Below are 22,898 nucleotides of genomic sequence, written 5' to 3' on the forward strand. Positions count from 1 at the left end.
ACTAGGTCTAAGAGATTTTAAACAACGGTCTAGGATCAATATTTTGGGATTTTCTAGATCCATGTATAATCTGTACCATAATAATCATCTACCATGTGAAGCTTCACTCTCACATTATAACCTTGGCAGTTTTATACTAACAAGGGGGTGGTCCGGGGAGAAAATGAGGCCAATATATGATTTCCCATGTATATATATGTATGAGAAAAGTGTAGCTACACATACGTGTAGCTAACTTAGCTATACCGACGGCTTAAAATACAGTGGGCCCCACATTGTTTGGGTGATGCAAACCATTCATTTGATGGAGAGAGAGAGAGAGAGAGAGAGAGAGAGTTGTCGGTGAGCTTAAGCGCACCATTTTGTTGGTGAGCTTAAGCGCACCATTTTTTTGGTGAGCTTAAGTTGTTATAACGGCTCCCATTGGTGCGCTTGAGTGGGACCTAGTGGGATCCAAACTTTTAAACTAATGGGAGGCGTTATAATAACTTATGCGCATCAAAAAAATTGTGAGCTTAAGCGCACCAACAGTTTTCTCATATATATATATATATATATATATATGAGAAAACGGTTCCTACACACATGTGTAGATAAGTTATCTACACACTAGCTTAAAATACAATGGGGACCACATTATTTGGGTGATCCAAACCATTCATTTTTAAGGCCCTCTCATAGATAGGATGTCCACAAAAAATCAGCTCCATAGGATCATCCTAACCATTCGAACTTTGGAGGCAAAAAATGAACTAATATATATATATATATATATATATATATATATATATATATATATATATATATATATACTAACGAAATCTCTACATGTGTCTTTTCTCTTGGTTTGATAGGGTTTTAGAAGATTGGGAAGTGGGGTTTTGAGAAGTGACAGATAAGTGGTGTTATGAAATTGACCGAAAAGACCGAGTGGGGAGCAAGATGATGAAAAAAATGTAGACTTTTGATTTCTCGTTTGGAGAATCTGTAGTAAAACTTCCATTATTTTGGCACGAAATATGCTTTGTTTTTCCGGGAAAGGAAAATAAAATGTTTCCCGGAAATCTGACGTGGCATTAGGAAAAGAAATCCAGGGAATTTGTGCAGGAAAAGGTCTTCCTGTATTGTTTCTGGACTGTTCACTTGTGTAGGAAAAAGGTTTCCAGGGAAACTGCTTGCCCTTTTTTTTGCACTAGTTTTCCAGGGAAACGAAATCCATGTGTTTTTTGTGGGAAATGAAATCCCTAAGGCTCTGTTCACTTCTTTTCCTCGGAAAGGAAAGGAAAGGATTTCTTTTTCCTTTCCTTTCCAGGTGACATGGCAGAAGGAAAAGGAATCCAGGGAAACTATCACGGAAAATGTTTCGTTTTCCTTGGAAAGCCTCTTTCCGATATATTTAATCAGAAACCAAATTTCGAATAACAGGGAAAAAGTCAATTTTCATGTCATTTTCAGGTTTTAAATAAGAAATTCCACATCTGATAATATTTTTCCCTGGAAAAGAAGTGAACACAGAAATTTTGTCTTGTCAAGGTTTTGTCAAGAAAAAAAAAGGCTATTTTCTAGGGAAAATAGCAACAGAGAAAAGAGGTGAACAGAGCCTTGGGGAGGGGGAATGGGCTTTTCCATGTCATTTTTTGACTCATTGCAGAAATTCCACATGTGTAATTCTATTTTCACTGGAAAGCTAGTGAACACCAAAATTCTATCTTGTCAAGGAAAAAAGAGGTTGTTTTCCAGGGATTTGCTTTCTAGGGCACGCAAGTGAACAGAGCCTAAAACGATGAGTGCTGAGTCCGAATCCATGGGTCTGAATAGTGACCACAAGTAAAGTCCTCACACTTGATTCGATACCTTTTTTTTTTATCAGTAATTTGGAGTTAGGCAGACCCTCACCAACTATATTAAAAAAAGAAAAAAAATTACAATCTAAGATAAAATCATTCTGGATACATCATCAATAACAATATTTGCAAGTTCCTCTGGAACCAATTCAAGAGTAATTGAGTCTCCTTTACAGATACAGTTGGGTTTGGATAAGAAGTCAGCTGCTCTATTGCCTTCACGCCAAATGTAGGTCAGCTTCCAGCTCTCAAAAGAGTTGAGCATGGATCTAATTGATTCGAGCGTTGGGATTTTCCGCCATGGGCACGGCCAAAGCAGGTTTATGGCCATAACAGCGATGAGCGAATCAGATTCTATCCACAGCCTCTTAACTTGGTGCTTCGCGGGCTAATTTGATTCCATGATGGATGGCTTCAATTTCTAATTCTTGGATTGGGTGAGGATTGCAGTTAACAGAGAAGAGAGAAAGGATTGCACCCTTGTGGTCTCAGAGAAGGCCTCCGATCGAGGCGGTATCACTAGCCAGGGAGGCGTCCGGATTCAACTTGATCTCATAGGCAGCAGGAGGTTACCAATGACAGAATTTTGGTTCGGCGGCTTTACTGAAGAGGGAAGATTAAAGGTGTTGGAAATTCTTTGGTTTTCTTTATAGTCTTCATCTTCCAGCTTGAGGGCCGAAATACAAGATCTCGTTGCACTGATAATTCTACTTAGAAGGAACCTTTTATGGGTTTTTTTTTTTTTTTTTTTTTGAAATAGTCTCGAGTTCCTTTCCTGCAAGATCAAGTAGATTGAAGCATTGAGAAGTGTTCGGACAGGGGTGCAGGGTGCAGGTCTGCCCTTTTTTCTTGAATTTGCTCATAATCCAGTTTTCCTCGTCAGATAGGGATTTTTTTTGCTTTCTTCTATCTGAGATGCGACAGAGAATCAAGCGAGTAAGAGCAGTTGAAGAACCCTAGTTGCCAGACTTCGATACCTTTTGAAGCCATAAGATGGTCATTTGCCAGACTCTCTCTCAGTAAATCCTAAACCCTAAACACACACAAATAGAGAACCCTAGTTTTTTTCTTTTTGCTTTTGAATGGTTAGAAAACCCTTGTTCCTTGGACCTTGTGTGGAAAATATGAATTATGAGCAGAGGCTGAAAGCAGCGGCACAATTGGTTTTCTCTAGAGATGGAAGTGTAGAAGAAGATACACCATTAAATTGCGGTGAATTTGAAGTATTGGCGTCTCTGAAACCTCATCAGGTCGAAGGAGTTTCTTGGCTTATACGAAGATACGTTCTCGGAGTCAATGTCATTCTCGGTAGGTCTTACAATCATCCCCTTATTTTTCCTTTTGGAATTCATTTAGCCGGTGTTTTTTATATGCATTCATATTTATACGGATTTGTGTATCTGCAGGAGACGAGGTCGGGTTCTCTGCTCTATGATCTCGGGTTTTTTTTATAGTTTTTTTTATTTATCAATGGAAATGGCTCTACACGAGGTGGTAATGGTGACTTTTTGGGTGGAAATTTCGGCTATTTTGGTTGAAATTTCATAAATTTGAACTATGATATGTCCATGATCCAATATCGAAATAATTTTTGAGCTTTTCCATTACTCATGTTCATTCAATTGGAACAGTTGACGTTCTGCTTTCAAATATATCTTTAGGCATTAATGAAAATCTTTATTTAATTGCAGTATATTTTGTTTATTCCTTGTTATCACCTCTCTCTCTCTCTCTCTGAACAGATATTTCTTTTTTTCTTACATTTAGAAATGATGAGTAAATGGGTTTTTGCTCTTAGGGACAATGATTAAAAGTTTGTTCGTGGACTCTGTGTTTGGTTCCAGAGAATTAGATGCGTTGACCTGTATCAGCGATTTGCAAAAATGTATCATCCATTATGCTGTGATTTCTTTTTGAGTTCATAAAATACTAGTCTGAATTAAAGGGTAAACATTAGGAAATAAAATAAAGCATGTTTGTGATGTATGTTTAACATAAACTTGTCTTCTGGAATGTTACTATAAGATTGATAGACTGATGCCAAAATAGATTCTAGAAGTAAAAATGTTATGCATAACACATTATGCATTATGCACATAATTGATTTTGTGGTGCTTTTTTTTTTTGAATGATATGATTCAGTGGATTTTAACAATAAAATAGTCTGATACTACCAATCAATGTTATGCAAATATTTATGCTAGATTTCTCCAAAACAATATATTTCAAACTTAGGACACGAATTACTACAACTTAATGGCTGCGAACGGCAGTCTGCAAGTTATGCATGCCATGCGTTTTGCAAATATTTATGCTAATTTTGAATTTTCTCTAAAAAAATATATTTCAAATGTAGAACATGAATTACATGATTTGTATATCCATTACAAATACATTTTACAGACACATTTTATGCCGCACTAAAACACTAATTGGTATCTTATAACAACTCAGTTTTTTAGTCACATTGTCCTCCTTATGACAATGCGTATGGAATCAGCTGGGGGCAAGAGCCATTTTGGAGCCACTCAAAGTGGTTGATTAGTTGCCACTTGATGCCTTGGTTCTATATATCTTTATAAGGACCTCCATTGACATAATTTATATTTAGTTTCAAATTGCCTTAATCCTTAATCTAAAACTGCTTAACCAAAGGAAATGAGGCAACAGGAAATTACAAAGCAATGATGTGAGTGAGAAGGAAATGTAATCAAAGGTCATGCATGCTGGATAATTACTCAAGAATTAGTTAGTTGCTTAACTAAATCAAAGGAGGTAACAGGAAAATTAAAAAAAAAGTAATGATGCTTTTGTGATTAGGAATTATAACCAAAGGCCATGCATGGTGGACGATTGACATATTCAATAATAAGGTTTCATATCTTTGGCATTTACAGTATATGTTCCATTTCTGTTCGCATCATGTTCTTTATAAATAATATTTATCATTTCTATCCATGAATTTTAGAGATTTTTAAGCTAAATGAGTGTTTGGCAGATGGGTCTCGGGAAGACTCTTCAAGCTATCTCTTTCTTGAGTTATTTGAAGGTTCGCCAAATGTCCCCGGGGCCATTTTGTGAGTTTAAGCCTTTTTTTCCTGCACAGTTTGTTGAGAACAATTGAGCAATACTTTTGTTGGACATAGTTCTTATACTGGACGGGAAGACTGAAATATGCCATGAATCTTCCATTTGCTTACCTTGGCATTGTTTATGCAGTGGTATTATGTCCTCTGAGTGTCACTGAAGGATGGGTTTCTGAGTTTGCTAACTTCTGTCCAACTTTAAGGGTTCTTAAGTATGTTGGCGGGAAAGGACACCGTTGTGGTCTAAGGAGGGCGATATACGAGCGTGTTAAGCAACATTCTTCATCGACTCACGTAAGTCTGGAATTTTTCCTATACATCTTCTTAGTGTCAGAATCTATGTTAGTGTCTGTTGAGAAAATCTGCCGGGCAAAACAATTCGACCGTGCACAAATTAAACGGAAAGTAAAATAAACACAAGCAAGCCATAAGATGAACACCAAGATTTTACATGGTTCGGCCAAGCCTACTCCACGGGCGAGAAACACGATCTTACACTGTGAGAAAAACAAAATACAAGGATTACAATGGATTAATCTTCTTTTTTTTTGAGACGGTAAAAAAGAGAATATATTAAAAGACGAACCAAGATGGTTCTAGCAAATTACAGAAAGAGAAAAAAAACCAAAATACAAAATCAAGGTGGGAGATAATCAAACCACTCCAAGGTAGACCTAGAAACACCAACCCTAGCCAGGGAGTTTGCATCTGAATTAGCAGATCTCCTCACATGCTTAAACATTATAGACGAGTCAAGAACTATATCTTCAATTTCCTCGAAGAAAGATAGAAAACGCCATGGAAGAGAAGCCGTACCCAGAAGCCATTGGATTAATCTCAAACCAAACCCTTTCCTTGCTTCTCAACCGAAGACCGTACAAGAGATTGCCCGAGAAAAATCCCAAGAGAAAATACCCAAGAGGAACCCGAGAAAAGACCCAAGAAGAAAACCCGAGGAAGAAACCCACTTCTCTTCTTCTCCTCCCTCTCTCTCTCTCACATTCTCACTCCACGACCAAGTACTATCCGCAGCCCTCTTGTGTTTTTGCCGCACTCCTCGTTAAAAGAAGAATTTATACTTAGGTTTTTCAATACCTAAAAAACCTAAGTTTCTAACTTGCCTCCTGCTGTCCCACCCAAGCAACTGACCGTGGGTGAGAAATAAGGCAACTTTCCCAACAGTGTCAGAACCCAAGAGGACAGTTATGGGGATCCTCCAAGTTTCAAAATGTTTTGATGCAGACATGACATGGATCCGATATGTGAGTGTGTGATATGGGTAAGGACTAAGGATCCATTAAGAAAATGCTCACTTCTATTTTGTACAACAAATCGACAGCTCCTTTCCTATCATAGAAGTCTCATTTCCTTTTATGATGAGAAATATAAAAATAATGTAGAAGTATTTACTAGTTAGTATTCTTAGGATTCTCATTTCCTCTATGTTGAGGAATATATAAATAATAAAGAAAATTTTATCTTTAAAAGGTCATCTTTCTTCCAATCTAAAAAAAAAACATCCTCTTTATTTTGTCTACATATGAAAGACCAAGTACCTAACCAATAGCATGCGAAAAAAAACAGGCTGGTGTTGCACACCAAATAACAGACCCAATTCCGTGTTCATTCCTTTATTTTAGGCAAGCATCCCCACATTTTTAGGTACAGCTAACTTGAATACGGTCAAAACATTTATGTGTTAAAACCAAGACCCATGACACCTATCATTGTCAAATGTCAAAAAAGTACCCACACTTTATTTACATAATGCAAAAAATGCTCTAAAATAGCCTTTGTTGTGGTACTATTAAAAAAACCTCTGTTTTGGTCAGGAAAATCTCTCACAAAACTATTTCGAAAAGTTTCAGTACCATCTTTTTTTTAACTCTAGTAAGCTAAAGAATATGAATATGCATATAAACATAAGTCTTGGTTTAAGTAATTCTTTAATTGTATGCCTTTTTTTCTGTTACGGAACAAAGCATAAATCCTTAAGAATCTTATGCAGGCGACTCTTATTCTCTATCTTTGGAAGGTCTTTATGTTTTAGATCTTAACAGGTACCGTCGGCTTTATCTTTTGATGTCTTGTTGACAACATATGATATAGTGTTGCTGGATCAAGATTTTCTTTCTCAAATCCCCTGGCACTATGCAGTTATTGATGAGGCTCAACGGCTTAAAAATCCTTCCAGTGTATGTACTAAGCTTCTATAACCTTGTTATACTTCTTTGGTCTATAAATTTAGCTTACGGATATTATGCTTATGGTGGTGATTTCTAGTCTGTTCGAAATTTGTGTTAGTCCTTCGTTGGTATCTCCAAAATCTATGAATAATTTCTTCTTCAAAATATTGTGGTTGTGATTTCTATTGACAAGAGAGAAATATTGACAGTATATGAATTGTACGCACCCCTAAATGGGATTTCCAGCCATCTGAATATTTTCCTCCTGTTGCATATATCCGATCTAATCCCTCAGTAATTTGAGGCCATAAATCAAACTGAGTGATCTGTGCTGGATTTATTTACTTTTTTTATGAAATGGAGGATTTATTTACTTTTAGTTGTCTATTAATGCAGATACTTATGATTCTCATTTATATCCGTGTAATGTTTGCAGGTGTTGTATAATGTACTTGAACAACGCTTTGTCATGCCACGACGGTTGTTGATGACTGGAACCCCTGTCCAAAACAACCTATCTGAACTTTGGGCTTTGATGCATTTTTGTATGCCAAAAATCTTTGGTACATTGGAACAATTTGTTTCCACATTCAAGGAAGCAGGAAATTCTTCAGCAGGTTCTTGTTTATTCAGTAGTATTAATCTCATCTTGGACGAGATGTTCCCTGTTTTAATAAATTGCCGGCTACATCATCATACAAGGGGTTTGTTTAATCATTTATTCTGGTTGTGGTTACAGAAACTGTCATTCTTCATGTATGAAACCTTTTCTAAACCTCTATGCTTTGTCTCATCTATCATCATTGTAAGGAAAAATATGTTAGAAGCGTGTAGGTTTTTTTTTGGATTATTTTAATGGGCAAATATTTACACCTGTTGTTGAACTATCAGTAACTAATAACAGGTGCTTTTTATCAAAGTTAGCAATTCTTGAAGGTGTGTTTGGTTTCTGCCAAAAAATTATGGTTTTATATAAATTTTAAAAATAACAAAATTAGAACTCATGTTTTTGTATTATAAATTTATAACTGTTTGGCTCCGTCGAACTCTAATCGACAAAACCACAATTTATACCTCTTTAATATTAGGACCATGGCAAAATTTGGGAAATTGCATTTTCAAGATTACGCATTTTTAAGACTCTCTCTCTCTCTCTCTCTCTCTTCATAAAATCGAGTCAACTCGGGTGAGTGGATGATTGGTTTAGGGTGTTTTTAAAGAGTGAATATAACAAATAGCAATATGGAATTGAATCCATTTCCTTTTTATCATCTCAAATAAGTTTTTTAAGTCTAATGATATTTTTAAATTACTGATACTTCTTTTAGCATGGCCCTTATCCACCAAGGTGGTGGTGCTTACGTTATTCTGAGCTAGATCCCTCCCTAGCTTTAAATTTGTTTCTGCCTTCGATTTATAGAATGGGTGGAGGGAGGTGTTTTAGTTCAGAGTTGAGGAATCCTATAATTCAGATTTGGGATCCTCCGGAGAGAGGTTTTCTCAAGCATAACTTTGATGGATCTAGTTTTGGTAACCCGGATCCGGCCGGTATTCGGGCTGTGCTTAGTGATGCGGAGGGGGTGGTGCGGTGGGCTTTTGTAGGTCCTATTGGAGTTGCCGATTCTAGTGAGGCGAAAGTTTGTGCTGCTCACCAAGGTGTGATGCTTTTAGTGGGGGAAGATCTTAATCGGTTGGTGGTGGAAGGCGATTCACTCAACGTGATTCGGTGGTTGGCTGGCTCTCACATTTTTCCTTGGCAATTCGGGACCAATTTAATGATATAAAATATATTGTGCGCAGTTTGGCATCTCCTATCGCCATATTAGGAGATCGGCCAATGGGGAGGCAGATAAGCTTGCTAGGAGAGGGGTTCACTTGGAGATGTTGAAGTAATACGATTTCCTTCCTCTTTGATTTTGCTTTTCTCTCTTTGAGATTTGCTTGTATATAGTTTTTTTGTTGCTCTCTTTGTATCTTCTTTTGACCATCTCGGTCTTTTAATGAAATCTTTGACCATTCAAAAAAAAAAAAAACTGATACTTCTTACTCAATCACAATAGCAATGACTAGAATCTTCGGGCCTAGTAGATTAGCAAAAGTTAAAATGGCTCTAAACAAAGCAGTGTAAATGTCTTTCACCATTCAAAAATAAATAAAATTACTGATACTTCTTACTCAATCACAATAGCAATGACTAGAATCTTCGGGCCTAGTAGAGTAGTAGAAGTTAAAATGGCGGGAAGGGTAGTTTTCTCTTTTCTAGGTGCTTCTATGTAAGACTTTGTCACATTGATTCTGGTTGGATCCTAATTTTTTTGGAAAGACACCGCATAATCTTTGCATTGATTTCTAATAACCTTGTGGGTCCTACATTATGTCATCTGTGTTAGAAGTAAGAGATGCTTGTACCTATTGTTTTATATAATAAACAGCTTGTTCAGATGGTTAGAGAATTCATTAATGTATATGATTTTTTTTTTTGTGGGATTTTTACGTTTCCAAGTTCATTGTGAATGTGTTCGATTTCTTCTTTTTTGCTTTATTTTAGCATTATGTTTTAAAACTTGAGATTTGTCAAATTAGAAATGACCTTACGGCGTAAATGTAACATTGTCCTGAAATATCATGTGCCTAGTCTGAACAGGCTATGATGCAGCTGACGCTAAGGAGCAATTCAGAATTTTAAAATACATATTGAGAGCATTTATGCTTCGACGGACAAAATCAATGCTTGTTGAGAGTGGAGCTCTCATGCTGCCACCTCTTACAGAAATTACCGTGTTAGCTTCTTCACTCTGGACTTAAATTCATAAATTGCATTATGTGACAATGAAGTCACGGTTTGGTGTGTTGCTACCAATTAATAAAACACTTATCGATTTTTTTTTGACTTTCAATAATACCCGCATCATTTGTCTTGTTAGGTTGGCACCATTACTCCCCCTGCAAAAGAAGGTCTATTTGTCAATATTGAGAAGGGAACTTCCTGAGCTTCTTACCTTTGCTTCGGGTGCTTTGAGTCATCAATCCTCGCAGAATATTGTAATTTCAATCTTTTAACTTTCCCTGTTGAGCATCTTAGCCTTTGGGTTTTCCATGTGCAGTATAATATTATTTTGCGCAACTGCCAATTATTAGTTGTCATTTTGTTTTTTGCACTATTTTGATGGTTATCAAACAGATCTCTTTGTTGTCAAGTGGGCATAGTAATCAATGGCTGATTAGTGCGACTTTACTGAGTTTCCTTTGGCAGTATTTGTCGATCTGAACAGAAAAATGTAGTTAAAAAATAGATGAATACAATTAGTATTGACCCCAACAGTCATTGCTGGGGAGATATGCTTGAAACACCTAAATAATAATTAATTGATAATCTGTAACACAAACAGTAGGTATATTTGATAATGGGGTTTCAGTTTTGTAATTCAGTATGTCCAAACCAAGATGCACAACAACATAGAAGCAAAATGATCCCACAATCTGTTAGCGTAAGGATATCTATGTTATCACTATAGTTCTTGTACCTTGCTCTTTCATCAGTAAATTGGCCTAATCCTATGAAACCTTGTGAACTTAGAAAGATCCCAAGGGATCAAGAAGCTACAGTTTCCAAGAAAATGATGGTGATTGCATAAATTTGGGATTGGGAGGAACTCCTACCAGTGTTTGAATTTTTTCCTTATTCTCTTTGTTTGCAATTTCACATTCTGGTTCACTCTGCAATTGCCCATCGAAATATATTTGGGGAAAATTCATTTGAGTCTTGTTCTTGGTGACTTGTCAGACCTTGGATACCAAAAGTACTTTAATCATTCATGTGCATCATAGGTCATGTTTGGCGACCGTGAAAATTATTCCATGGAATATTTGTGAGCCAAACTATATGAGGGGCTGAGAAGGAGGGAGAGGGAGATAAATTGAGTGGGCGGAATCAGAGATAGCATCAGAACTTCCTATAAGATAATGAAAAGAAAATACCTCTTTCGAATTGGTTTTTTGTTTTTCATGTTTTAGGAGCTTTTCATGCTCCTCTCATGCTAACCTCCCAATTCTCTCCATCTCCCAACCATCTCTCACAACTGGTCCCACAAATATTCCATGGAATATCACCATTCTATATTCCATGGTGGCCAAACATAGCTTAAGTGTAAAATAAAATGCTCAAAAATTTGGTCTTGGTGCTTGTTAGAGGAACAATAAATGCTGGGATTCATTCTAGTCATCTTTCAAAAAAAATAAAAATAAATGCTGGGATTCAATCTTCATTGTAGCTCATATGCCATCCTCCTCCTGGAGAATGTGTGTCTTCGCCTGTAGTTTTGTGGCCTTCATTTTATTTATTAGACATCAATTTTCATTAAAATTGACTGTAAATGCACTGATTATACTGATCGTCCTATATACCATATGATAGTGTATCAAAATCTCACTGATTGATGAGCTTATTTTCTGTAGCTTTCCCCTTTTATTTTAAAATATTGCAAAGTTTCTGAAAAACTTGCTTGGTAACTTTGTTTCTATTTTCTAATTTTTTTTACCTGTTTCTAAACATGTGACATTGTTGTTCAGGTAATTCAGCTTCGAAAAGCATGTAGCCATCCTTACCTTTTCAATGGTATTGAGCCTGAACCATATGAAGAAGGTGAACACCTGGTTCAGGTAGATCTTTTGAACTCTTTTTTGGCTTAGTATATTATAACAGTTGCTATTGCCATTCAAAAAAAAAAAGTTACTATTGCCCATGAAAAAAAAGGAAGGAAAGAAAAGTAAATAGAAAAATTTGCCATATTTTTCCCTTTTCAGATTTTATAGTGAAAAACTTGCTTTCGTCTATGCACTTCTTTGACCCCATTAATTCTCTAGCTTTGCATTTAGTTCATTTATGACCATATACTATTTATTGTCTATACTGCTTTTTTTGCATGTTCGGTTGGCAGGCTAGTGGTAAACTTATTGTTTTGGACCAACTACTTCAGAAGCTTCGTACTGAAGGACATCGTGTCCTCCTATTTGCTCAGATGACTCGTACTCTTGACATTCTTCAGGTTAGTTGTCTCCTTTTGCTTGAAAATTGTAATACGATAGCTCAAGCTCCAGCTCTTATTCTTGGCTTTAAATTTGGATAGCATGTGTGTTTCCTATATAATATAGGATTTTCTGGAGCTGAGGGGGTATACCTATGAACGTCTTGATGGATCTATTCGAGCTGAGGAGCGCTTTGCTGCAATAAGAAGTTTCAGCAAGCAAACAGTTGAACATGTTTTGAAAAATCAGACCAATCAAGATGGTGCATTTGTCTTTATGATATCAACTAGAGCCGGAGGAGTTGGTCTGAATCTTGTTGCTGCTGATACCGTGAGTTATGGGACAAATACTCAACAGAAAATAGCTTTTACTTTTTAGTTACTTCTGGTTGTGATTTTCACTATCTAGTTTTGTTCCATTTGTGTAGTGGGTGTTCGACTAATTGTATGCAACTTGTTTATTGCCAAACCTGAGGCAATCTCTGAGAAGCCTCTCATAAGTTACATAACTGATGATGGAACCCATCCAAACATAAGTAAACATGAGAATGTTACAATAAGACCACAGTTAGATCCATGTCAACTTATTCGTCGAACATTTCATATGACCTTGCTCTTTCTATCGACACCCATTAATTAATTCCTATATCAACACCCATTAATTGATTCTTACTTTGATACCAACTAGGCTGGTTGTCTAAATGATTCAAAATTTTATGTTCATATCTTCCTTAATTTAGCGCTTGTCACTTGCAAGAGTAAAAAGAAAGACAGTATTGAATCTTACAAAGATTTGTTTGCTTCATTCAGTGACTCTGTTAGCTTCAAGTTTTTATAATCCGACTATGTCTTTCTGTTTGCTCACCTACATCTCTCTTTGTATGCAATTTTTGTTACATTGGATTGCTTCGAACTCCATCTTTTAAGCACGTCGAACACATAAAAGTGGATAGCAACTTGTGTTAGATGAGATCTCAAAAATGGTGTGAGATTCGTTCCACATGTCTTCCCATGCCTGCGGCTTGTTGGCATCTTTACTAACTCCATGACTACCTCATGACAGTGTTAATAAAACAATTGTCCTTGGGGTTAGTTTGCACAAGTGTAGTTGGATTGACTACCAATAATACTTCATGGAATTTGAATTTTCAAGTACTCAATAAACATGTGATGTGTTTATGTTGTCGATAGCAGTTCCCATATTCAATGTTAATAAAACAAGATGATTTGATTCATGGAAGTGAAGAGATGGTTGTGTTCTCAGAACCTTCAGATGGAGAATTTGCAAGGAGTTGAGGAGACCAAAAAGTTAACACACTAAGGACAAACTGTTAGAATATAAATATTTATTTATATTGGGTGGTTTGGTCGACTTTCCTCCCACAAATACTTCTCTCCACTAATCTTTCGTAGTTATTCTAACTATAAAAGAAACTTGTGTGAAGCATCTTTTTTGTTTATTATTATAAAGGTCTGCTCCTCTCTCTCTCTAAATTTCCTGTCTGTAAACATTCTTTCTCGGGCGTGAGGATCTAAACTTCAACTGTCAACATTTGTCACTAAATTTAAACAATGTTGTCAGGTTATATTTTATGAGCAAGATTGGAATCCCCAAGTGGACAAGCAGGCTTTACAGCGGGCCCACCGCATTGGTCAGATCAACCATGTATTGTCTATAAACCTTGTATCAGCTCACACAGTGGAGGAGGTGAGGCTTAAACATGGGCACATTATGTGAAGAAAACAGAACGATATGGAGTTGAGTTTTATTCTCTTTATGGACTTTTGGTTATCTATATGAATAGGTAATTATGCGAAGAGCAGAGAGGAAATTGCAGCTCAGTCATAATGTTATTGGAGAAGGGGATGATAACCTTGGTGGTGGAAAAGAAATGGGAGCTGAGGCTGGTGACTTGCGATCTCTGATATTTGGGTTACATACTTTTGACCCTATGGATATCAACAATGAAAACTCGAGCGGAGTGAATATGGTCGAAATTAATGCTATGGCTGAAAAGGTAATTGAAATGCGCAATTATCAACCATCGGATAAGGATGACCGGAGATTTGAGATTAATCCGATGGATTTACTGGCTGGAGGTGACCTATGTGTGAAAAGAAGTTCAGTGTCTATTAGGGTTGACCCTGAGCTTGATGAGGATTCATATTTGTCATGGTTTGAGAAGTTAAAAGCGGCATCACCATCAATTGAGAGTTCCACTGCACAGTTGGGAAAAAGAATGGATTTATCTGAAGCAAAGCAACTAAAACATGAAAATGAACTTAAGAAGGCAGAGGAGAAAAAGTTATCCAAATGGGAAGCTCTTGGTTACAAGTCATTAGCTGTAAACAATCCTGTTTGTGTTAATGATGATGATATTATGTCAGATTCAGGTTCCGTCCAATTTGTTTATGGAGACTGTACAAATCCATCAAAAGTTTGCCCATCTGAGCCAACTGTAATTTTTAGGTAAGTTTCTTACTTTTTTATTTTTGAATGGGTGCATCAGTTGATTTGATACTATAGGCTATGGTATGCAGGGCATGTTTGGATAGACTGGAAAAAATTAATTCGAAATATATTTTTTTCCTTAAAAAATTAACTGAATAATTTTTTGCCAGGAGCAAAGAAACAGCTATAGTATGGGTGCTTTTACTCAATGCTTTTTTTATGAATATTTTTACCAGAAAATATGGGTTACCAAATGTCCTTTCAGCATAGCCAAAAATACTCATAACTGATTAATAGAGACAGCTGTTTGGTTGGCTTCAAATCTTTTCCTGTCGTCATTCTACTGTTTTTCTTTTCAGATCTCTTCATGATTTGTTACTTGTTCAAGCCTTCTTCCTGGCGCATGTTTCATTTTCTTCTCCATATCTTGCATTAACTAATGAAAAAAAAAATGAAGTAGGAATAACTCTTTTTTTTTTGAAGAGGTAGTAGGAATAACTCTTTATTCTTGATATATATATATATATATATATATATATATATATATATATATATATATATATATTGTGCGTGTGCGTGTGCGTGTGCGTGCACATGTCTAAATAATTGTGTTTTGGATTCTTTGTGCTATCGTCTGATGTTAATTCCTTGGGATATGAAGTTACTTGTAGTACTTTTAAATATCAGTAAGTTAATATCTTGTCTCTATCTTGCTTTAGGGTCTGTTGGAGTACACCAAATCCTTTTGTCACAAGTTTAGAACCTTAAAAACAATTGTCGATTTACAAAAGGAATTGTGGAGCATTAATTCTTATATTTGGGACTCTTTCTGATGGCAGTTGTGATCTTGTACAGTTTTGAATTAGATATCCAAGTTCAATTTACTAATCATCTAAGTTCTCTCTATGATTCATTTTTATCATTGTTTGGCAGTTGTATAGATAATTCTGGAAACTGGGGCCATGGAGGAATGTTTGATGCACTGGCCAATCTCTCTGGGAGTATCCCAGATGCTTATCAATGGGCTTTTGAATGCGGGGACCTTCATCTGGGTGATCTACACTTCATAAAAATCAATGGTTAGTTCTTAGATTGTATCTTCAATACAGTGGAAGGTGTTTACTTCTCAACTGCATTAGTTGTATTTCTATGTCAAGCATGGGTAAATAATCTTGTGAACTTAGACAATTAAGTGCTTTTCTTTTTCTTTGAAAGTTCAAATTTTTTCTCAATTTGGATTTAGTGTTAAAGGTAACTATATTTCCAATTTTCCTTTCAGAATATATGTTACTTTTGCCATTAAAAACTTTATATATGGTTATCTTCTGTATTTGTTATTTCATGTTTTAACCAGTCTTGATAATATCCCATTGTTGACATCCAGAGGTTGTTAATGAAAACAATATAGCCGGAAATACTCAATGGGTGGCTTTAGCTGTTGTACAATCATATAATCCTCGGAGTAAAGTTCCACGCAGCAACATCTCTATACCTGACTTAGAGCAATGCTTATTGAAGGCGTCCTTCTCAGCGGCTCAGAATTCTGGTACTTTCACATTCGTGCATTGTTAGAAAATGATTTCAATCCCTGAGCTGTTTGTGGAGTTGTCTTTTTACTGTATATATATTCTGCATCTCCTGATACTTTTATATTGAGTGTTGAAAGTATGCTTGAAGTCTTTGTGTCCATTGTATCAATTTTGAGGCTGCTTATTCTTTGTAACATGAGAGGTCATTATCTATCAAAACTCAGGCCCATAGTCACAATGGGTACCATTTTGAGTCAAGGTTTCAAATGGTTTCAATCTCATCCTGCCTGCTGCATGTATTAGAAAAACATCCTGACAGTAACCTCAATAATTTACATTTTGCATTAAATCTTTACATCCTAGAAACTGCTGACACTCAAGTTAAGATTTTACAAGATCCGTTTGATCTTGTAGCATATTTTACTAAGAAATGTTTCTATGTAAATTCATCTGGTGTTGGTTTAGGCAATATTAGCAATGTAGTCTTACTTATTTAACTTTTTTTCCTTTAATCGGATAGGAGTAATACAAATGCTAGAATCATATTTGAGATGTTAAGTTCTTTTTCATTACTTCTTACATGGCTTTTTTGTAAAGTGTATGAGCCCTAACAGCAGGTGCCATGCTGGGCATGCAGTTGTCAACAAAAGCTATGAGTAAGTTTCTCCTTGAGGTAGTAGGTGCACTTTAGGTGCACTTTAGCTTTTCTCCAACATCCAACATTCTTGTTGCTTCACTTTACCACAATCAGAAGAATCAAACTTCTCTAAATTTCTTGTTTCCTCGCTTACCACGACTGAAAGGATCATCATAAATAGTCTGGAATCAAGATCCATCAAAGTTATAAGCTTGATCCAGATGAAATAACATGGCATGTGATTGTTGCCTTATATCTGTACTATATATAAAGCGAAGCCAACCCCCCTCCCCCCTCCTTTCTACTTTGAGGGTAATGAGTAATGACCATCGACAATCTAAAAATACATCTTACTTATATTTTCCTTTTACTTTTGTTTTTGTAGATACTTCTCTCTCAAGAATTCTCTTTCACATCTCTCTCATGTCATTCATTTCTCTCATCTCACATCTCTCCGGCTCTCCCTAAAAAATCTCTTCACGTATCTCTTTCCTTGGCCACCTCTCACACCATAAAAGATGTCCTTATATATTTCTCTCTGCCTCTCTCATGTCACCATGCCACGTGTCTTTTTTTCCACATGCATGCCCGGGCATGGTGTGCATTCTTGCATTCCTCCTTACTAGTGGAAAGAAGGTTTTTTCAGGGCCTGGAGCTATCTCCCAGGCCATCATATGATGTAGTTATATGGGGACTCATGGTCCCTCTTTTATGTTACTTTCGTATGAATATAAATATATCTTTGTTGCTTTTCAAAAATCTGAGAAGGCCCTGTTCGTTCCAGATTATGACAACCGACTGTCAGCCCTAAACCTATTATTGGACTCAAATTTAAATGTAATTTTGAGTCCAATAATAGCTTTTGGGCGGTTATCAAAATCTGAAACAAGCAGGGCCTTAGGATTATGACAACTGATTGTCAGTCCAAAACCAATTGACTCAGAATTTTCCTGGACAGTCAAACTTAAAGAAAACATGACCTAAGTCTCCCTCAGTCTCAAATTGGAGAAGAATGAGAGATCTTTTTTCATTAGTTTTTGCTTTCAACTTGAAAATTTTCCTGGACTATCAACTTAAAAACACTACCTAAGTCTACCTCCTCTAGTACCATGTTAAAGTTTCAAATTGGAGAATAATGAGAGGATCCCTTGGGGATTTATATCAATCTGTACTAGTCCGTTTTTCACATACAAGGTCTTCTAGCCCTAGATCAGCAATCCTATTTCAAAATTGTCTAGATACAAAGAAATACATAAACCATCCCTGATACTTTTTATATGAAATCTTATATGTTATCAGAAGTGAACATTAATCACTGGCATGAGGTTCAGGTTCAACCAATATGGGTAGATGATTGCAGACTTTTAGTTATAGTCCTATGTTGACATCATTCTTTATTTTCTTCTTTTTTCGTAAATGTATGATTCTTTTTTAACGGCAAGTACTCCCTGAAATTTGCATAAGCATCAATTCATATGCCGCGGATTGGCTACCAAGATGGAAGTGAACGTTCAGAATGGTACAAGGTGGAACGCCTTCTGCGAAAATATGCATCCATCTATGGCATAAAGATATTTGTGTAAGTTGTTTCTTTCGCTTCTTTTCCACTTCCATTATTTTTCATTGTTCAATCGTTTGCACATACAAAATTTGTGTGGCTTGGCTTCTCTTTTACTCTTGCCACATTTTTTTTTCACAGGTACTATTACCGACGCCCCTCTCAGTGACAGGTAAAATTAACAAGTTACCGGGTCATTTTTCATATAATTTTGAAATCATATGTAGAAACTAATGTGCTTGTGAAATTCTTACATATGGATTATACTTCTTTGTGTGTATGTGTGTGTATATATAAGAAATGCTAGAAATGAAGTTTTAAATGCATAAAAAAGGAATGCTAAATTAAAGGTTGTGCTCTTCTAAGGTACTCTTTAGATCCACAGTCACTCAGCCACATTTATCATTCTTTTAATTTTGCATATTTTAAAGGGAGTGACCTGATCCAATGGGTTGCCCTTGCGGCAGGATATACGAATGCTTCTGTGATGCACATTGTGAGAATTAAAAAGTAAATGATTCATAAGACACATTAACACTAACACTAACACTGGTAAGGACACTTGTGCGATGCACATGGTGAGAATTAAAAAGAAAATGGTTCATAAAAGAAGGATATTACATTCAAGAAAATGAACATTAAAAAAATTAAGGCGTTCTTATACCATATTACACTTTTTTTTTCTGGTAGAAGCAGTAATAAAAGAAGAATTGAAATCATTTAGAAGTAAAATGACATTGTGCTCACATTTTTATGAAGAGAAAACATTTCCTACACACTTGTGTAGGTAAGTTACCTACACACTAGCTTAAAATACAGTGGGGGCCCACATTGTTTGGGTGATCCAAACCATTCATTTGAATGGTCCTAACATAGATAGGGTGTCCACAAAAAATCAGATCCATAGGATCATCCCAACCATTCAAAAAAATGACACCACAAACACTTCCGTTATACCTTTAAAAAACAGTCATGGCTGATTTTATTAAAGATATTTTATAGAATAAGCCAATTGCAGTACGTAGGTTTTCTAGAGATGGGTCTGCAATGCCCAATAGCAGTAAGTAGGTTTTCAAGAGATGGGGTCCGCAGTGTCTACGATTGACAATATATGGAGACCGGTCTTGAAGTATCATTTTTTGTTTTTTGGGAGATGATATTTTCACTCCCCCTCCATTACGCGCACACTCCCCTTATAACGTGATTTGACGTGAAAAGTGGGCAACTTTAATGTTTTTTTGAAGTCAAATCAAGTTATATGCGGGGCACATGTGTAATGCAGGGGGGTGAAAATATCATCGCCCTTTTTTTTGGGTTCTTTGTTTATTAGAAAGTAGGTTTTGAATGCATGCGTAAACGGATTAACCATAACTATTGCCACAATAGAACAAGCACTTAAACATGATACTCAGGACAAGCTAATCACTCTTTACATGAGTGTACACACACAACCATACACGGATACAATAACTTTGGTGGGTATGTGCTAGGATAGACACATGCGTTGCCACTAGGGTCATGGGCTCAAGACACCGAGACACAGATTTTCACATTTAGATCAAACAGCGTGTTTGATAGCTGAGCTATATCCAGTCTGATCATCATAATACTTGGACCACAACATCACTCCTCCATACTTATTAGAGTGTTTCAGTAAGGGAAGCACTTTTGATGTAAGGTCCCCAGTAGGGATGAAACCACTACCTGCTGCCTCAGGAGCCGCAGGCAGTCCGAGGAAGATCTTGGTAGCTTTAATTGAAGAAATCCATTGTTTCCATGCATTGTCGAGATTGCCGATATCACCCGACGAGTATTGGCAAGGAGGGTTGTTGTAGAATTGGACCCACACATAATCAAACAAGCCAGTCTTTAGGGCCCCTCCAACCCAAGCATCTGGGAATGGGCATTGTGGGGCCGCCGTTAAGTACACTTTCTTTCCTCTAGAACTGAAGGAAGAGAGATCTCTTGCCAAGTCATCCCAGTGATCGGTGGTCCCACCTTCGATGTCAAAATCAATGCCATCTAGGACTGCATCACCTAGGGGTCGTGAATCTGATTTGCCACCTAGATAATTGTCCCATAGATAGTTTGCCACTTGTCTAGCATCATCAGCCGAAGTTAAGAAGTAGCTCCCAGCCCCTCCTCCTATAGAAAGCATCACCTTCACCCCTTGATCTTGGCACGTTTTTATGTCATCGCTTAGGCCGGTACAACCATTAGAGTAAGGGTCACAGTGGCCAGCCAAATTGATTTGTGGGGTCTGGCCATTGCCAAAGGTGCAAAGGAAAGCTAAGTTCACAAAGGCGTAGTTTCCGGTCCCACACGTCTCAGCGAGCGTTCCTTCGTTGCCGTTTTGGCCCCAATAGATGGCAATGCTTCCTCCATGTGATTGAGTAATCAGAATCTCTAGCAAGAAAAGAAGTAACAAAGGCTTAAGAACATGAGAAGATGAAGAGGCCATTGAATTGTGAAACTGATGGGAACAGAGGTCAATGTAAAACAGAAGAGTTTTTAAAGAGGATCTGATGCTTCAAAGAAACACTATGTGCTTTAAATAGTTACTCCCAAGCCTTCAAAAGACTCGGATAGGCTTATCGTTCGTGCAGCAATCATGCCTGTCATTGTCTACTGCCGTGGATTAGAGGTTATTCTTATGTTTTATATACTATTTTACTGTCTTTACTCTTTAGCATTAGGATTGGCCAAAATAGAGGCTGCCCAACCATTTTTTAAATGAGGAATTATAGTCCAAAGGACAAATAAGGATGGGGCAAAGTTGTATGTGGGGACCACTTTCAACGATCTGAGCCATTCATTTGTTGGCCCCACCTTGATTCTTCATTGTTTTCTATTAGAGACGACAGATGGTTATTATAATAAAATTTACAGACATTAATGTCTTTAATGCTTGGACATGTTCATAAACGGCACGTTGAGTTGTTACCGTTGTCCAAATATGCATACCAAAGGTAATAAGTGAAAAGTAAGCTTGTGATAAATTATTTTCATGGTGTCGCTGATCAACGTTGGCGAAGGCACCAGAACCTTAACAAGCGTGTCATTCAGACACTTGGCCACACATCAAAACATGAATTAAGGGGTTGGTGAGTCCACAGATACTCTTGAGATCAAACTCACAATCGAGTTTCTAAAATCGATGTAAATTAGTGAATCCGACCATACCAATGCGATTAGAAGGACACAGTTTCTAATAAAGACCTTCAGCTTCATCAAATGTAGGCACATTCTCTGATAAAGCTTTACAGAGCAGGGGTTGAGCCTCTAGCTCGTTGTTAAAAGGATGTGTTCCTCAGCCAAGAGGTCAGGGGTTCCATCCCAGCTTACCTCTAAAAAACATAGCTTTATAGAACAAATGATCGAGATTTGTCTGAGAATCACTGTCCAAGTGAAAGAAATCTCGCTTAATCAATCCAACCACTTCCAAAGTCTTGTATCACCTTCAGCGATTCACGGAAGGCTTTAGAAGGCTGAGACTCAAGCAGCTCGGGCAATCAAATCAAGTAATAACAATGGACGATGGGGTTCAAAAGCAATTATGCGCTTGTTGTTGACCCTAGAAATTGGTATCAATAACAAAGATTGACGGTCGATAGGAAGGAGCGAGAATTTTGTCTCAGCATCGAAATACTCATTGTTGAAATGTTGATATCACTACCGTATTTTGATGATTGCACTCCTCACATTGTTAAAAAGTACGGTATGGCCCGCACCATAGGATGATCTAATCCGTCCATTAGATGGGCCACAGCCTAAATAGGTTATGCCCCAAAAATCATTTCCATAGGTTATCCGATCTATAGAGGATTATGATCAAGGTTAGGATCAACCTATGGAAATGATTTTTGGAGCACAACCTATTTAGGCCGTGGCCCATCTAATGGACGGTTTGGATCATCCTATGGTGCGAGCTATACCGTACTTTTGAATATTGTGAGGAGTACGATCATCAAATACCGTAGTGGTAATATCATTTCCCTTCTCTTATCTTTTAAAAAGGGGAGTGATATTCCCCCACACCACGCCCCCCCTCCGGATAAAATCTCCCCTTTTCCGTGAACCATGCTTGAGCATAAATTCACCCCCTTTAAGTTTAACGTTTGGGGGGGGGGGGGGGGATGGTTGTGGGGGCGGTAATAGTATTATTCCCTTAAAAATTATGGTATGTAAATGCAGCCTTAAAATCATTTTTTCCAAAATTACATTTAAATGCCCATCATATTCTGGTTGCATTTAGGATGTACCCTCGTGTTGGTAATTTGTTGCTTATACAAACATGTGCTGGTAATTTGTTGCTTATACACATAAACACAGGAAGAGAACCACTTTTCCCTCCCCCATTACCTATTTTTTTGGTTTTGTTATTTTCAGACTACATGTGATACTTGTCAAACCATCTGATGAGTGATGAGTCATCCATATCAAGCAAGCGTGACAGGACTCATCTCTCAAAAACCATATAAAGATAAAAATACCCATCTTAGAAACTTAATTTTTATATAATTTTAGAAATTAATGCATGTAGGTGTGTGCCATAAGACATGATGATCGTGGCTACTTGCCA

The 22,898-nt window shown here is 37.0% G+C and overlaps 2 protein-coding genes across 2 annotated transcripts; one reads left to right on the forward strand and one right to left on the reverse strand.

Moving 5' to 3' along the window:
• Positions 1–1,949: 1,949 nt before the first annotated feature.
• Positions 1,950–18,665, forward strand: ASG3 (SNF2 domain-containing protein / helicase domain-containing protein). The gene is made up of 17 exons (XM_077379279.1): positions 1,950–3,152; positions 3,251–3,258; positions 4,843–4,921; positions 5,064–5,224; positions 6,991–7,125; positions 7,553–7,733; positions 9,761–9,896; positions 10,041–10,158; positions 11,686–11,775; positions 12,054–12,161; positions 12,268–12,471; positions 13,723–13,848; positions 13,946–14,610; positions 15,526–15,671; positions 15,977–16,138; positions 18,223–18,337; positions 18,458–18,665. The coding sequence occupies exons 1-17, from the start codon at positions 2,927–2,929 to the stop codon at positions 18,483–18,485; spliced, it is 2,688 nt and encodes an 895-aa protein (XP_077235394.1). The 5' UTR covers positions 1,950–2,926; the 3' UTR covers positions 18,486–18,665.
• A 1,209-nt stretch (positions 18,666–19,874) lies between these two features.
• LOC143876529 (acidic endochitinase-like) lies at positions 19,875–20,827 on the reverse strand. Its single transcript, XM_077378233.1, has one exon. The coding sequence runs from the start codon at positions 20,775–20,777 to the stop codon at positions 19,875–19,877; it is 903 nt and encodes a 300-aa protein (XP_077234348.1). The 5' UTR covers positions 20,778–20,827.
• Positions 20,828–22,898: the final 2,071 nt, after the last annotated feature.

This window comes from Tasmannia lanceolata, unplaced genomic scaffold, assembly GCF_043159265.1.
Source record: "Tasmannia lanceolata isolate RefF3 unplaced genomic scaffold, GAP_Taslan_0.1 ptg000005l, whole genome shotgun sequence".
NCBI classification, from domain to species: Eukaryota; Viridiplantae; Streptophyta; class Magnoliopsida; order Canellales; family Winteraceae; genus Tasmannia; species Tasmannia lanceolata.

Bases quoted from the DNA above. Each gene is read 5' to 3' on its own strand.
- ASG3 (XM_077379279.1), top strand. From the start codon at position 2,927: ATGGTTAGAAAACCCTTGTTCCTTGGACCTTGTGTGGAAAATATGAAT. The intron at 9,897-10,040 runs GTTAGCTTCTTC...TTGTCTTGTTAG, and splicing joins CCTCTTACAGAAATTACCGT to GTTGGCACCATTACTCCCCC. The intron at 16,139-18,222 runs GTACTTTCACAT...AATTTGCATAAG, and splicing joins CTCAGCGGCTCAGAATTCTG to CATCAATTCATATGCCGCGG.
- LOC143876529 (XM_077378233.1), bottom strand. From the start codon at position 20,777: ATGGCCTCTTCATCTTCTCATGTTCTTAAGCCTTTGTTACTTCTTTTC.